Here is a 15,663-nt window from a genome sequence, read left to right on the forward strand (position 1 = left end):
CTGGTTACTGTAAACAGTTCATTGTTTTTGTAGATCTTTGTAGAAAGTGCAGTAAACTGGACAAAACTGCAAGTGTATAAATTTTGCTTGCACGCATACGGAGATATTTTTTTGCACCAGTGCTTAATTTGTAAAGAAAGAAAGAATTGACAATAATACCATCCTTAAGAACCGCACATTCAAAATCATAACACTTTTATTTGAAAGAGTATTTCACATACTAGTGTTAGATGTTTACATTCATGTAGTATACATCATATACAAAGTAGTAGTAAAAATTCATTAAAAGCAACCGCAGGACAAATAAGAACATTTTTAAAAGCCTGTATACGTGTTTTGTTATGGTTTTACATTTAAATGGTTTAAAAAACAAACAAATTGAAGACATTTAGAGGACTCCAGAAGGACGACATTGATTGAAAAAAAAAATACGCACCCCAATACGAACATTGGTTTAACCCACCACCTGCACTATTATCAGCGATGTCTCTGCAACAGAAGCCACTGGTAGATTACAAAAACGATTAATTAAACTTAGGCTAGGTAGTTGTTATCTTAGTATGTTTTTTATTCTCATTAATTCAATTACATTAATTGAAAAAGGCAAGACAGAACCAGATGATTATTATTTTTTATTGTTTTGGTTTAATATAATATAGCAGGCTAATGTTCATATTGAAGTAGGCTACAGTAATTTTTGTTCATTAAAAAGTTGTTGTTCTTTGTTGAAACTAATGTTCAGCTTTCATACTTTGTTGTGTACTACTCATTTGATCAAACCAAGTAGTGTAAGAAGTTGCTTGTATCGTTCAAATCAAGTAAGCTTATTTGTGTATAAAAAACGACAATAGAGTTGTAGCCTGCAGTGTCATCTTACTATAAAATCACTTAAGCTGAAATCCTAAAGTAATTTAAAGTAGGCTACAAACATGGCAGCGGACTGTCTCTCTTTAGCGCGATCGCAAGAACTTGCAGACTTGATACAGCTGTGTTGAGAATTTAAAAAGAAAGCATTTTATGAGATTTTTAAGTAGAGGTACCGGGAATATGACTCTGCACACCCAGTTAGTGCTTATTGTGGTTCTGTTGCTTATTGTCAGGGCTCTTTGTTTTATTAAGAAATTATGTCGACTCGAAACAATTTAAAGGGACATAATGTCATTGAAAATAAAAAATGAATAGCCCAGTGCAAATAAGGGTAAAAAAAAAAAGAGTTTTAAACAACTTCTGATTTTGTCCCGCCCATTTCCAGTTTGACGCACCCAAATAAATGAATAACGAATAGCATGGCCACAGATACAGGTGATGGCTCTATGCACCACCCCACATTTATGCCTATCCTAGTATATTTATATTTCATTTAAGAATGTATGATTATATTTTATAAAAATAAATAGATTTCATGAAAAAAAAATCCTATGTATAGTACATTTAAAATATCTGAATTCGCTAAGCATTTACCAGTGAAGAATGTGGTTTTTGCTAACAGGAAAAACAAACTATTGCAAAGGAAACACAGAAATAGCAAAATTTATTTATACAGGCTCCCTTGAATTTATTCCACACCAAATAAACAAAATTTTGTGAAATCCCCCACCTTATCATCTCAGACTCTTGGTACCGCATATGGAAATGCCTGGAAGTGTTTTAGGAAGAATCACAAAATATTAGCTCTCAACTACACATAATCCAAAATCTAGCCCAATCACTGGTCCCTTGATGCAGATTATGCAATACTTATTGTACATTTAAAAGAAACTTTGATAAGCCACACACCACTGAGCAAATTAACTAGAGAACACATATACTTTAAATACAAACACATTTTTATACATTATGTTCAGGAAAGGCTGCACTCTAACAGATGTGACAGCTGGTGGCGTGAGATTAGTGAAAGTGACATGCAAGGCCCCCTCTAGGTTGAGAGGCTTTGTACTGCTGGAGTGATGATCTGACTCAAGAACACAAATGTGGAGGAATATTTTATCCTGGTCCAGTGGAGTAAAGTATAGCCAGATGCCCACTGTCTACAGAGATTCTAAGCACCTGTGGAAATCAGTGGTGACTGCGTTGATAGGCAGTTGCGCAGCAGGAGAGGTGTGTGTGTAAGACAGCCTTTATTGCAGTGAAATTACTAAGGAAACAGTTGCCAGCATGCTGAAGATTTTGATGTACCAGCACTCATGCTGGGTTGTGTGACAAATCAAGGGGTCATCACTGCATGCAGCTTCAGTAGAGGTATTAGTACAGCAATAAAAACTTTGTATGAAACACAAAGCATCCCAAGGATGAGGCTGGTTGGACAAATAAACACTGTACAGGGTGGTTTAGTACTATGAAGTCTTCTGTATTGCTTAAGTAAAACATACTAGGAAAATAAGTGTACATAGTGTACAAGAAGACAGAAAAGTTTTGAAGGGTGTGACTTAAGTCCCCAGAACTCCATACACTGTTTTAACCCTTCGACGTCCTTCATGTACCAGGCTAATGCGCAGCCCCTATTTTAAAATCGATGCATGAGAGAGATGACAGGCAATTCAGAGGAAATGTGTTCCCTTTTAATGTTACTCTATACAACAAGAACATAAAGCAGGAATTATATAGTAACAAAATGCTTAACTTTCATTCATGGGAAAACACAGTAGAATTAAAGCACTTTTTATGAAGGTAAAGGAAATTAAGTATCACTACAGTTATAAAACATGTTGTACATCAGAAACTGTCATACATAGGGAAATGTCAGGTAAGATCAAGTTAGGGAACATAGGACATTATTTAAATTAACTGGCAATTGTTTAGAAGTAATGGATTTTGACTCCACTATTAACAATGACAGAGATTGAATGTTCTGTGAGGAAAGAAAATGATTGTCAGTTTATTACAATTAGGATAGTTCTGGAAGAGGCAGTCACCATAGCAATCAGTATCAGCACTCAGTCTGGCAGCGGTCCAATATTATATGACTTAGTTTGGCGATTACCAAATACGACTGATGCAGCGCTATATGGCTGTGGCTCCGGGCTCTTACTTAAGGATGGTCTGATTTACCATGAATGCATTTCAAATAAAATCGCTCTAGTTATAAAGCCTTAAACCACCATTCTTGAATTCAGAGAAAACATGAACTCAAGACTAAATGTTTTACATGGATTAATGCATTATTTTATTCTTCTCTGAAAAATGTATGTGTCCCTCTTAAAAACAGGGCCCTAAGAGAGCTTTAGAGGAAGAATGTCTTACTGGCAAGGTTATTCTTTAAAACATAAAAAGCATAACAGCGGATATCTAAAAAAGTAAATGGATTTGAAAAAATAATTTAAGACTTAAAAAGCACTTTTTCAGCAATCTGTACAGCACACAGATTAATATCTAAAAAAAAGAAGGATTTCTCCTGACTTACCACATCAATAATTTGCAGCAAGGTCATCCCCAATTCTACAAGCAGTGGCTGGGAGTCGTTCAGCACAGGCCGCTCCAGGCGATTGTAGTTTTTTAGCAGGTCTCTGTAGAGTTTCCTTTGGTATTCGCCCTGGTGGGATTCTTCATAAAAGGAATGAAACACAGTGATTCGGTATTCAAATCCCTGGTGCATATTATTTGAAAAATGTCTGTGTTTAGTTTATTACTCAAACACACAACCCTTCAAATTCAGAGCAGTTCCAGTCAATGGGGAAATGATCTCTGTATAATTATGTCAGTTTATTATGACTCTATCAGCACAAGAGAGCATGGGGTTATTTTCAAAGGCGATCCACTGGAGGATATCGCTATACACTATAATGTTGACTGTTTTTTCTCCACCTTGTTTTTCCCACCGTTTAAGTATTTTGTAAAGCTGCTGAAAATGCGTTATTCAGACGCTTTCTTTTTTAGCGGAATATATAATGATCTAAGAGTCTGTGTTTATTTTCCAAAGACAAAAGTGGTGGATACTTGGAGGTGACCTGAGGTTGCCCTGGGCTGCCTTAAATCACAAGTGTGAATGGGGTATATCATTGCCAAAAAGAGTTGCTGTACTACGATTTCTCAAAAGAAATCTGACACTGTAATTTGCTGAAGAAAATACTGTGAATACATTTTAACACCATAGTGTGTGAAACAGATATAACCCTTTGTGATATTTTAAATATTCTACAAGAACTTCAACATAGATGTAAAACGCGACATATGGATTGACAGACAGAATGACACCTCCATTTTCCCCCACAATCTGTTGCTCCTAAAAACGTATTCAAAATAATGTTAATACCAAGTTTTGACAGAATATAATACGCGATCTTCCAGAAGTGATATACAGCTACACAAACACACCATTATATCCCCAGATCCACTATAAACACACATCTTAACTTAATGCTAAATAATGTTAATACCAAGTTTCATCATACTTGGACAACATTCTCCAGGTATATGTAAAAATGTACAGGATGACATACTGCACACGTGTATGTAGAACCACCTCCACTACATCACATTTCACCCATCATGGGAGATAATAAAATAAAGCAAAAAAATAGATTGAAAAAATAGTTACCTCTATCCTATGTTCATAGTCTGCATTTAGCTTTCAATTACATTTATGAATTGATTCAAAATTTAAATTGTTATCCCCATTTTTTATTTTTTCTTTAACCAATTTAATTGCCATTTCTGCTTTCTGTTCACTGCCACTAATGGCATTACAGTGCTATGATTGGAAAACATAAATCAAACATCTCAGGCAGAAAAAACAGCAATCTTGTTGTAGTACAAATGAGGCAGTGTTCACAGCCGTTTAATTTGTAACCAATATGTTGTCAAATGAATGCAACTTAGAGATTTGACTTGCCATCTTGCCAAGGTGGGAATCAGGTAAACATGTTGATAAAATTGTGTAGGATGTGATAAGTGTTGTGCCTTTTGACAGGCGATTGCCGGTTTTGTTTATTTATTTATTTATTTTTTTAGAAAAAGCTACTCGACAGATTTCAATCATATGACACAACCTTAAAAGTGGCTCTAACATGTACTTCACTTTGCATGATGATCAAAAATCTATTATATAGGGGGGATATATATATATATATATATATATATTGCTATATATCATATATATATATATATATATATATATATATATATATATAGATAGATAGATAGATAGATAGATAGATCTACTTAAACTAATACAACAGTAGAAAAAAAACATATATGTAGCCTATTCACAATACCTAAATAATGTGCATTCACCTTGTCAATCAAGTGAATGGCAGTCACATGGATTCAACATGTATTGATCATGGTTATTTAGGTAGTGTGAACTGGGAACTATTAAACACATATACATATTTCAGTGTGCTCTGGTGTCAACTCAGGCTGAAAACATGTCAATCATTAATGGACCTAACTGGCTGGTCAATGACAGGAAAGAAGGCATTTAAGGAGTGGGGACAATTTCACTGTCTAGGAGAAATAATCAAGGAAATGTAGGAGTACCTGAAAGCAACAGGTCTTTCTTTAACCAGGTGTGGTATGGTATAAAATGTTGTTTATTTCTTTTAATGGAAATGCATAATTCTATAATATATGTGTTTCTTTAAAAATTGCACTTGTAAGAGCTTCATAGCGAATGTAACTGCACAACAAAGTGAGATGCATTAGTGTATTTTTTTAAGTTTTGGCGAGCCTTCATATATATATATATATATATATATATGGTATATATATATATATATATATATATATATATATTTTTTTTTTTTCTGAGGGTGGTATTAGCCAAGGTTCATATTTACATTATGTTAACTGGAATTTATTTATTTATTTATTATCAAAGCATCAGCTGTTCTATTGTCAAAACACTTTGGCAACAAATATTTTTTATGATGTCCCCAAACACAAAGGCATTTTAATACACACTGCTGTGCAACAGCTGTTGAGATGTATTTTGCACCGGCGGCCCCTTTTAAAAGCAAGTACCCCCATTTAGAATTCAGATTAGTAAAGTGATTGCTCAGATGATTGTTGTTGTTGGTTTGGGAATCATGGAGAGACTGCCAGTTAGTGACAATCACCAGAACTGGCAGCTCCCACCTGCTTTGTTCACTACTGAATCAAGACTTTATCTGTCCATTAATGATCAACATGTTTGAATATGGAGAGCACAAGAAGAATGATTTGCTCAATTCAAAATCGATCAATATGACCACTTTGGAGGGGACTCACTTATGGCATGGGAAGGAATCTACATTGGAGGTTGCACTGATCTTATTGTGATCTCAAGTGGCAGATTCACAGCTCAAAGTTATGTAGACAATGTCTTGGAACCTGTAGTAAGACCATTAGCTAGTGCAATTAGCCCTGAGTTCTTTCTGGTTCAAAATAATGCCTTAACTAATGTAAGCTTTAACTAATTTTCAACAGGGCAAATCTACCAAATAAATGTACAGAATACTGTCAACCCAATAGTGACTGCACTGTCTAGTTTGATATATCTTCTTTCACGCTCTAAGAGGTTATACAGTCATCACTCACATATCCAACCCTATAAAATTTTGATGGTTAAACAAATGTGATGCATAAGTGATTATGTCATTTGATTTGACGTGTATATAGGTGAGCATGTTGTAACCTGCTCCCTACCACCCAAACAACCCCCTGCCCTGCAAACACACACATTTCGTACAGAAAAAAAGACTTGTGTTTGAGGAACTGTACAAGGAGATGTTAATTATTTCATTGAAATTTGTTATCACACGAGTTGGGGTAATAACACAGTAGTAAGTCATGGAACACAAAAAAGATACAATGTCAAAAATACATAGCTGAAAGGGTTGTGCTTTAAAATAAGTAGGCTTCCATTTTGTACTGTAGTTGGTTTTGCTGGTACAGTACTATATTTTCAACAGAAGTAGTATTTTAATTCAAGACAATATGATTCTGAAAATATCACTTGCCAAAAGAGACGACTGTGGACACATGAACTGTAATACAGTACATACTTTTAAATCCGGTATGTATTTTAGCAGTATATAAAATTCCTCATTAATGACACAACAGCAAAATTAAATGAAAATGTTACCCATGCACAGAACTGCTTACAATGTAAAATGCAGTGCAATTTAGCAAAAGATTTAAGTCAGTATTCAAAATTGCACAATATAGAGCTTGATAAGGCTCTAATGTCACAGTTCACTTGCAAATGAAAATTCACAAAAGCAACTAAAGATCACAGATTTAAAAAATAAATGCATGACAGTATCTAAAACTGTTTAATCATTAACTTTTGCATTACTGTGCCTTGTCTCGTTCACTTGATTTTGGAGGAAGCGCTGTGTAACTGCAGTGCACAATAAAAACGCCGTCTGTGATGGTTAAACGAGTTACTTGTAACATTGAAGAGATGGGCTTTGTATCAGGAAACTGGCGACAGAGTCGGAAATAGTGTGCGATGGGTAAGTGCATTCATTGTTATATATATATATATATATATATATATATATATATATATATATAGAGATAAAGGAAATTTATTTTATTCTTTACAATACAAGGACGACGTAAAAAAAACATGTCGTATATCCGAGTGCTGACTGTATTGCTTTTGCTGTCTCTACATCCATTTGATGCTACGTTTGGATGACTGACTTCCAGGTTTTCCCCATATACTTTCAAACATCTTTTCACTGGTAATGCACCACCCCCTATTGAATTTAAATAAATTATATAGCAAACAAAACTTATTCAGTGAGATTGATTTATAATGAAACAATTTCACTTGTCATCTTGCAAAATCCATACTTATTGCAAATTCGGCTGTGCAATGTTTTTGAGCACAAATGTTTACAATGGGGACCCATGTTTTGTAATGATTGCTGGCCACTTTGGACAGTTGCAATTTCAAACCCTGTACTTACGATATTTAATTAAGAATTGATTTATTGGTTAATATAGCCAGTCTATATATTTGGTTTTATTACAGAGAGGAAAGAGACATTTCCTTCGTCTGTATACTCATTGAATAAAGATCGCTACCCATTTCTAGCTCTACCTTGACAGATTAAAATCAGAAAAGATACGCAAGTAAAATGTGGTTGAATGGTTTCCCATGTACAGCCTACAGAAATCATACCAATAATGCTAAGTTAATTTCGGTAAAAAGTTTCATCTCAAATCAATAAGTGGTTTTGAATATGTAAGTACAAAATAAATAATGATAATGTTGAAATAGATACTACACACACACACACACACACACACACACACACACACACACACACAAAAGTACTAGGGCAGTTCAAAAATGATTTCTAGGATTTCTAATTGTTCTCTTGAAACATATATTAGAGATTCAGCTTTATAATAAAACAACACATTATTACATAACATGAAAAACAACATGCAAAAACTATTTTCATACTTTGACTAAAGTATTTGGGCACCCTTACATTAATATTTTGTGTGCCCACTCTTTGCTTTCTTCACAGCTTGCAGTCTTTTTTTTTTACATCTTTTTGCCCATTCTTCAACACATACAGCTTTGAGTTCTGCAGTAGACTTTGGTTTTCTTTGTGCAACAGCAGCCTTGAAGTCAATCCACAACACCTCAATGGGATTCAAGTCTGGGGACTGAGCTGGCCAATCCATAACTCTAATCTTTTTTTCAGAAATTCCTTTGTAGACTTCGAAGAATGCTTAGGGTCATTAAGGGTCCATTCAATAAGTCTTCTAGCACTGGGTAACAAATGAAAGTGCAAAATTGCTTGATACTTCTTTTATTGCTGCCATTTTTTTAGTTGTTTTCTGGCCCTTGAGCCATTGTTTATTTATTTTTTTTGTTGAAATAAGACATATAACTGTATTTGATCATTTTGTTTCATGTCTTTCTGAAGATTTATAGGAAGTATACACAGTTTAGATCAGTTTAAGACAACAGATTTACCAAGTGCTGCTTGCGCCACTCATGTACATGCACATGCACAAGCGCACGCGCTAGTGAGCAGCACACTCTTTAAAGGGATCCAGCCATATCTGACAGAGATGGAGGATTGCTCTTTCTGGTATCGGTAATGGACTTACCGTCGACCTAACTCAAAATTCATAGGTCTCTGTTCTTACCCTGACATTAATTAATCCAAATTATAAAACCACTTATTAGAATGCTGCATGTTGATTGGCCAATCACTGGTTCCAAGCCGTGATACAATCCCCAGTATAGTAACAGTTGAAAACTACTTAGGTTCAAAGGTAAATCACTAGTCCTGTGGCACCATTTTATCATTGTGCCAATTGAAATACCAGTAATGATAAAAAAAAAAAAAAAATACAAGTGCAGTGGAGGTGTGCTATGAGTTCGGCAGTGGCAATAAAGAAACAAGGAAAAAATAAGGACATGACATCAGATCTTGTTTTAAAATGTTTTTCAAAGTGCTAATCACTCTTTAATTTAAACATTAAGATGAAACTACCATAAACTGAAAAAGAACCATTCTCTCAGCATTCAACAGCTGTCATTCTCGCCCCACCCACTTTCTTAGGCTATAGCAACAGTCATAAGTGCAGTCAAACTCGCCAGACACATATATAAAGAGAGCATATGCGCAGCTAAACTCACCATATACATACAAATATTTAAAATAAAATAAAGTTAAAATCTCAACTTAAATAAAACATTTAAATTAGAATCACTAGTTCATAGGAACTACTTTCTGTTGCGGAAGGTTATCCTTCAAATTTCTTAAAAAATCTTCAGAAACTGTATTGATTTATCTTTTATTTTTTTATAATACGTTAGTAAACCTGTTTTATAAAAGCATTAAGGTACTTGGGGGTGTGGGTTACTGTGTATATTGTCACTGTTTGGTTAGTTGCAGGTAGTCGGCTACGTCTCGTACCTAACAACGCAGCAAGCAGTGACAATATCCACAGTAACCCACACACTCTCATACCTTAATGTTTTATTATATAATATACCTTAAAGAGCAATGGAATGTTTTATTTTTTTTTTATTTAGTAGTCACCAATTATTTTATTATTTTCTATGACTTTAGAATGCCCAATTATTTTTAGGCTCAGCTCACTGCTACCACCCCTGCGCTGACTCGGAAGGGGTGCAGATGAAAACACACTGTCCTCTGAAGCATGTGCCGTCAGCCGCCCGCTTCTTTTCACACTGCAGACCCACCATGCAGCCACCTTAGAGCTAGAGCGTCGGAGGACAACGCAGCTCTGGGCAGCTTACAGGCAAGCCCGCAGGCGCCCGGCCAAACCACAGGGGTCGCTTAACTTGTAACATTATATAAATTTAACACTGACATAGAGGGAGAAAATGAATACTTTAGAGAGAGAGAGAGAGAGAGAGATCTGTGTGTTTTAGGATAAAAATGAATTGGTATATGTATAATCTATCTACACCAAAATTATGTTGGCTGAGAGGTGCAAAGAGGTAACAAATCTACACAAATACATAGCTGCAACCAGGGGACTGAAAAGGGCTGGGCTAGAAAGGTTTGGAGAGATCTAAAAAACAGCAGCCACTTCAAAAAAAATGGCAGGTGCACACTGTTTACAAAGTGTCTGCTGGAAGCTACATTTTATGCCAGAAGTTACTTTTTGTGGGGAAGGGGTGGCTGGGTAAAGCAAGGTACTGGTGAATGTTCACATCTTTACGAGTCAACTAAATGTCATTGCAAAGAAAATCCAAAAAATAGACAGAAAATGCATCTTGCAAAGCATATGACATGGTTTATTTAGATTTCCAGAAAGCTTTTGACAAAGTCCCGCATAAAAGATTAATTCTCAAACTGAACACAGTAGGGATTCAAGAAAATGCATGAAAATTGATTAAGGAGCGGTTAACCTACAGAAAACAGAAAGTACTGATTAGAGGAGAAACCACAAAATGGAGTGAGGTAACCAGTGGAGTATTAGTATTAGTATTATGTTCTCTGCTATTCAAGCATTCAAAATTCTAAACGGTATGACAGTGTCGGCTCAAGGGACTTTTTCGACCTGAAAAAAGAAACAAGGACCAGGGGTCACAAATGGAGATTAGATAAAGGGGCATTCAGAACAGAAAATAAGAGACACTTTTTTACACAGAGAATTGTGGTGGCCTGGAACCAACTCCCCAGTAATGTTGTTTAAGCGGACACCCTGGGATCCTTCAAGAAGCTGCTTGAGGAGATTTTGGGATCAATAAGCTACTAACAACCAAACGAGCAAGATGGGCCGAATGGCCTCCTCTCGTTTGTAAACTTTCTTATGTTCTGATTTGATAGCTACAACTGGAGCTTATTAAGTAGAATTAATAAAGCATACATCTTTCTTGTGTATATCCTTAGAACGTACATTTAATAGAGTAACAATTCTAGCTTTATAGTTTTTGTTAATGACGCTGTGGAATGGCAGAGTCCTGCTTGTAAGTAGAGTTTTGTTTATGTGTTTGTCATGGTGGTTGGCAGGGATAGGATTAATTCCTATCCCAGCCAAATACATGTGAGAATGTGGCATAAATACACACTCTGGCGCATACAACTGTAACCTACCATCTCTAACTTCTTCTTGTTTATCTTCCACCACCGGCACCATCTTGTCTGAAGCAGGATATGAGCACCAATAGGTCAGAGACGGCCAGAGTGCATATTTATTGAAAACAAAAAAAAAAACACAATTCAAGACTCACAGAGCAAAATCAATGATTAAACAAAACAATCACACCACATAAACAGAAAATCCTCACCCAAGTAAAAAAAACAATCACAGTGAGCTGGAGACCTACACAGGCACATGTCTCTCTCCCCAACATCTGCTTCTTAAATGGGGATTTTATATATCATGTGGCTGTTCCCAGTTAGCACCAGTTATCTAATCTGGCAACAGCTACATTCTCACATGTATTTGGCAGGGATAGGAATTACCCTATTTCTGCCAGCCACAACAAACACATAAACAAAACCCTATTTAAAGGGACAGACCGTGGAACCAGTAGGTAGATAGTAACCAAACTTTCAAAAGAGTTTAGCCCCAATTAAATAAAAAAGATTTGCACCCCTATATGACCTATAACTGTATATGAAGACGGTGGTGGGGTTAGCAGAGTTAAACAGTCATCTTGTCAGATGATTTGCATGGAATGAGGTAGGCTGTTCAAAGCTGACAGGATTCCACAAACAAGTTAGAAGAAAGCTAAAAGCCAAGTGAATGCAGATTTAGAGAAAAATAATCATGGCCCAATACTGCAGCAAAAGACCATTTTAACTGCACAGCATTTCCAGTATTGCCAAGTTACAGATTTATTATCAAGATTGGTCAATTTAAGATTAATACAACCTTACAGTTCTACATTTTAAACGTGTATGCTGATGTAATAACGTTAATCTTTTTTTCTTTTCTTTTCTGGTATTAAATTCCATTCTTTTGTCAGCTGTACAGTATATCGTAATGGCACTCTAGGGTTACATAATTGTTATGACTCAGACTAAAACGTTACCATTCACAGCAGGATTTAACATATTTTAAAGATACACAAAGGTGGTATTTCCCCAAACACTGTAAGTAAAGACTGTCAAATAGCAACAACAGAACTGTTTTCAGGGAACGATGATAATACTAATATTATGTCTCCTCTGCATCAGGCACGTACTGGTAATAGAAACATTTTTTTTACTTTGTTTACTTAATGTCTTCTTATTCTTAATCATTCTTGGAAATGCAGTTTATTTAGCAAACTTCTCAATGCTAAGAATAAGTGAAAACATATTTTTGACTTTTTTAATGAAAAAACAATCACGCTTACATAGCATTACATCTTCATATGCATATTCATCCCAAATTCTGAACGGCCACTGGGAGAATTCCTGAATGAGCGTTATTAGTCTTCAGTCTCTCGACTCACAATAATGCCACATACTCCCACAGTCAGAGGGACACAGTAACTAAAGGCCCTGGCACCAGAAGTCTTAAAATGAGATGTTAGTATTAGAAAGCATTAGAAATCCAGTATCTTTATCAGCTGACAAATCTGGCTATACAACATTAAATAAAAATTGAACATTTCAGTTAAAAACATGTTCAAATTAAGAAAATGCATTATATATTTATAGATACAGTACTTCAGATAATATTTAATCTTGTTGACATACTGTACCTGAATTGCATATGCCTTTGAACTCCACTGCCAGTCAAGAGAAATATATTACATACAGTACTTTCTATACCATAAACCACAGCCCTAACTAGTTTATGCTAATTAACCAAAGTTTCATGCACACTGCTGTCACTCTCAATTAACATTTAGATAACACTAGACAATTCATTTATACCTCTCTCATTTCGCTAACTCTATCATCTGCCAACACGCTCACAATCTGTGTATGAATAAAACATGGTCTTGAAAGCTGATTATTTTTTATGTGTTGTCCTTTTGTTAATTGATTCCAAAATATTTAAATAAAGTTAAGCAAATTATAAGAAGTGTACCACACGGTATTTGCAGAATATAATACTGAGAGCATGAATAAATCCAGGTGTTTATGTTGAATTAAACATTCTCATAGAAATGATTATGTCTTATTAACTTTACCAAAGGCATATAATTTAATAGAATTATGAGGATTACCTTGACTGGAAAACATTAGTATATTATGGTGTCGTAATATTTGATGAACTGGGTCAAACGGATTTCAATTTGCAAGTACAGTATACTGCAGAGCTTAAATGTGCTCTCCCCTGTAAAGCCACAGCAGCTACTGGGTCATTTTGAGGGATTAGTTTGAAGCATTATTTGAGAAGTGGACCAATGAAAATGGTATTAAAAGGTCACTGACAAAGAAAATCCTATTATTTCACCCAACGTATTTTTTTAACCTTAAATCCCTGCATCTCTGTGCGTTGCTATCATGAAGCTTCAAACCCATCTCCTAATTTTCTATAGAGGCTTTATACATATTGAATGCCATGTGCAGTTTCGAAAATGCATCCATGATACATGGATATGTAATGTTAGCGTCAGTTACTTTGTCCACAACTTCATACATAAATCATCTTTCCAACTTGGCTGTTAATCATCTGATTGACTTATTTAAAAAGGCTCTAATTCAATCAGAACATGACTGTCGTTATTATGTAATATGTCACGGAATATTAAACAATATTGCAATGACAGAAGACACAACATGGTAAGCATCGGTCACACACCTTACAAAGTATACTCTCCAATAAAAGTGTTAATGAATCAGCTGACACGTTACGTGATGTTATTGGTTATACAAATAAATAAACAGAGCCTATATTCTGAATCTTAACAATTGAACAATGTATCAATGCAAATAACCCACTGCATAGAACACAGCTACAATCATGCAATACAACGTCTAGTCAGTGTATCCCAATTGCCATATTTAATCGCGAACATATGCATATTACAAATTAAAAAACAAAACACGAGGCAGGTATGTTTACCTGTGTGCATCAACTAATAATAATAATAATAATAATAATAAATAATAATAATAATAATAATAATAATATTCCAATGTTACGGGGAATTAGTAGTATAAAAAGTTACTCCCTCATTTTTATTTTACACGACTATGAAACAAAAATGGTCAAACTGTTAAAACAAATGTAAGAAGCAACGTTAAAGTTTACAAAACACCAATGATTTATAACAGACAGAATCAAACTGACGCTAACGTTAGAGCGAAGTACCAGTAAAAACAATGAAACAAAACATGTTATTTATGCATTTCAGGACGAAAAAAAAAAAAAAACTAAGACAAATATCTTACCCCTGAAGCAGAACGATATCCACAAGTAAATCCCAATGTAAAGCAATCCGAATAACTTGTGAGGCTGCATTTTGAACAAGCTGTGCCCGCTTTGGAAAGTGTAGTCTGGCTAAGATAGATGAGAAGCATTTGATGAACGGCTTCGAGGGTAGCTACTGGATGGAAGGGCTTTTAAATAACATTTAGACTTCCAGCAGTAATCGGCGATTGAACCTTCATTGAAATAACGGTTCTAAAAAAAGTTCTCTCTTTTAAACAATTACAAAATAAAATATAAAAAGCACCTTGGAAGACTGTCGATCGTATATATTTAATTATTAAACCTGTAAATGACTATACAGGAATAGGCTGAACTATTTATTCTGTTGCAACCAACCAGGCATGCAGCTACTTTGTAATGCAGTTGCCTACGGTATGTCACTTGTCTCACAAAAGCAGGTGCACTGTATTCATTTCTGGTTTCATACCTAAAGATGTAAGGGCTATTAGTATAGTACCAGATCTACACACAAACATAATCACAATCTAAATTGCCATTTTAAACGCAGTTTATTTCCTAAAAACTCACATTTATGCTTTCTTGCAATTTACTTTAAGGCAACCAATGGGACAATAAAGCGTTCACAGTGTACATGCCTACGTGTATAAATTTGATTTATAAACTATTTCAAGTCTGCCTGATGATACTGAAAGAATGATTATGAGATGATTATCAGAAAGAAAGCATTTGCACACATATTTAAATGGGCTCTACTGGGGAATTCTCTAGTGCAATGTTCCTTAGCAACATCAATCACATTTAGTTTGATGGATAAAATAATCCCACATTTAATAAATTTATGCTGAAATATTCTGCGAATAGAACAGAACGTTAGGTTATTACCATAACCCTGGT

General features: G+C 35.0%; 1 protein-coding gene across 1 annotated transcript in view; it reads right to left on the reverse strand.

The window, feature by feature from the left end:
- Positions 1-15,111, reverse strand: part of chrna8 (cholinergic receptor, nicotinic, alpha 8) — a 68,499-nt gene extending 53,388 nt beyond the window's left edge. Inside the window, exons 1-2 of the mRNA XM_041218926.1 lie at positions 14,769-15,111; positions 3,401-3,540 (exon numbers count right to left, since the gene is read on the reverse strand). Of these exons, the coding sequence (XP_041074860.1) occupies positions 3,401-3,540; positions 14,769-14,838 (210 nt within the window). The 5' untranslated portion in view covers positions 14,839-15,111. The remainder of the gene's footprint in view (positions 1-3,400; positions 3,541-14,768) is intronic.
- Between the last annotated feature and the right edge of the window lie 552 nt (positions 15,112-15,663).

Source organism: Polyodon spathula, chromosome 2, assembly GCF_017654505.1.
Source record: "Polyodon spathula isolate WHYD16114869_AA chromosome 2, ASM1765450v1, whole genome shotgun sequence".
Classification (NCBI taxonomy): Eukaryota; Metazoa; Chordata; class Actinopteri; order Acipenseriformes; family Polyodontidae; genus Polyodon; species Polyodon spathula.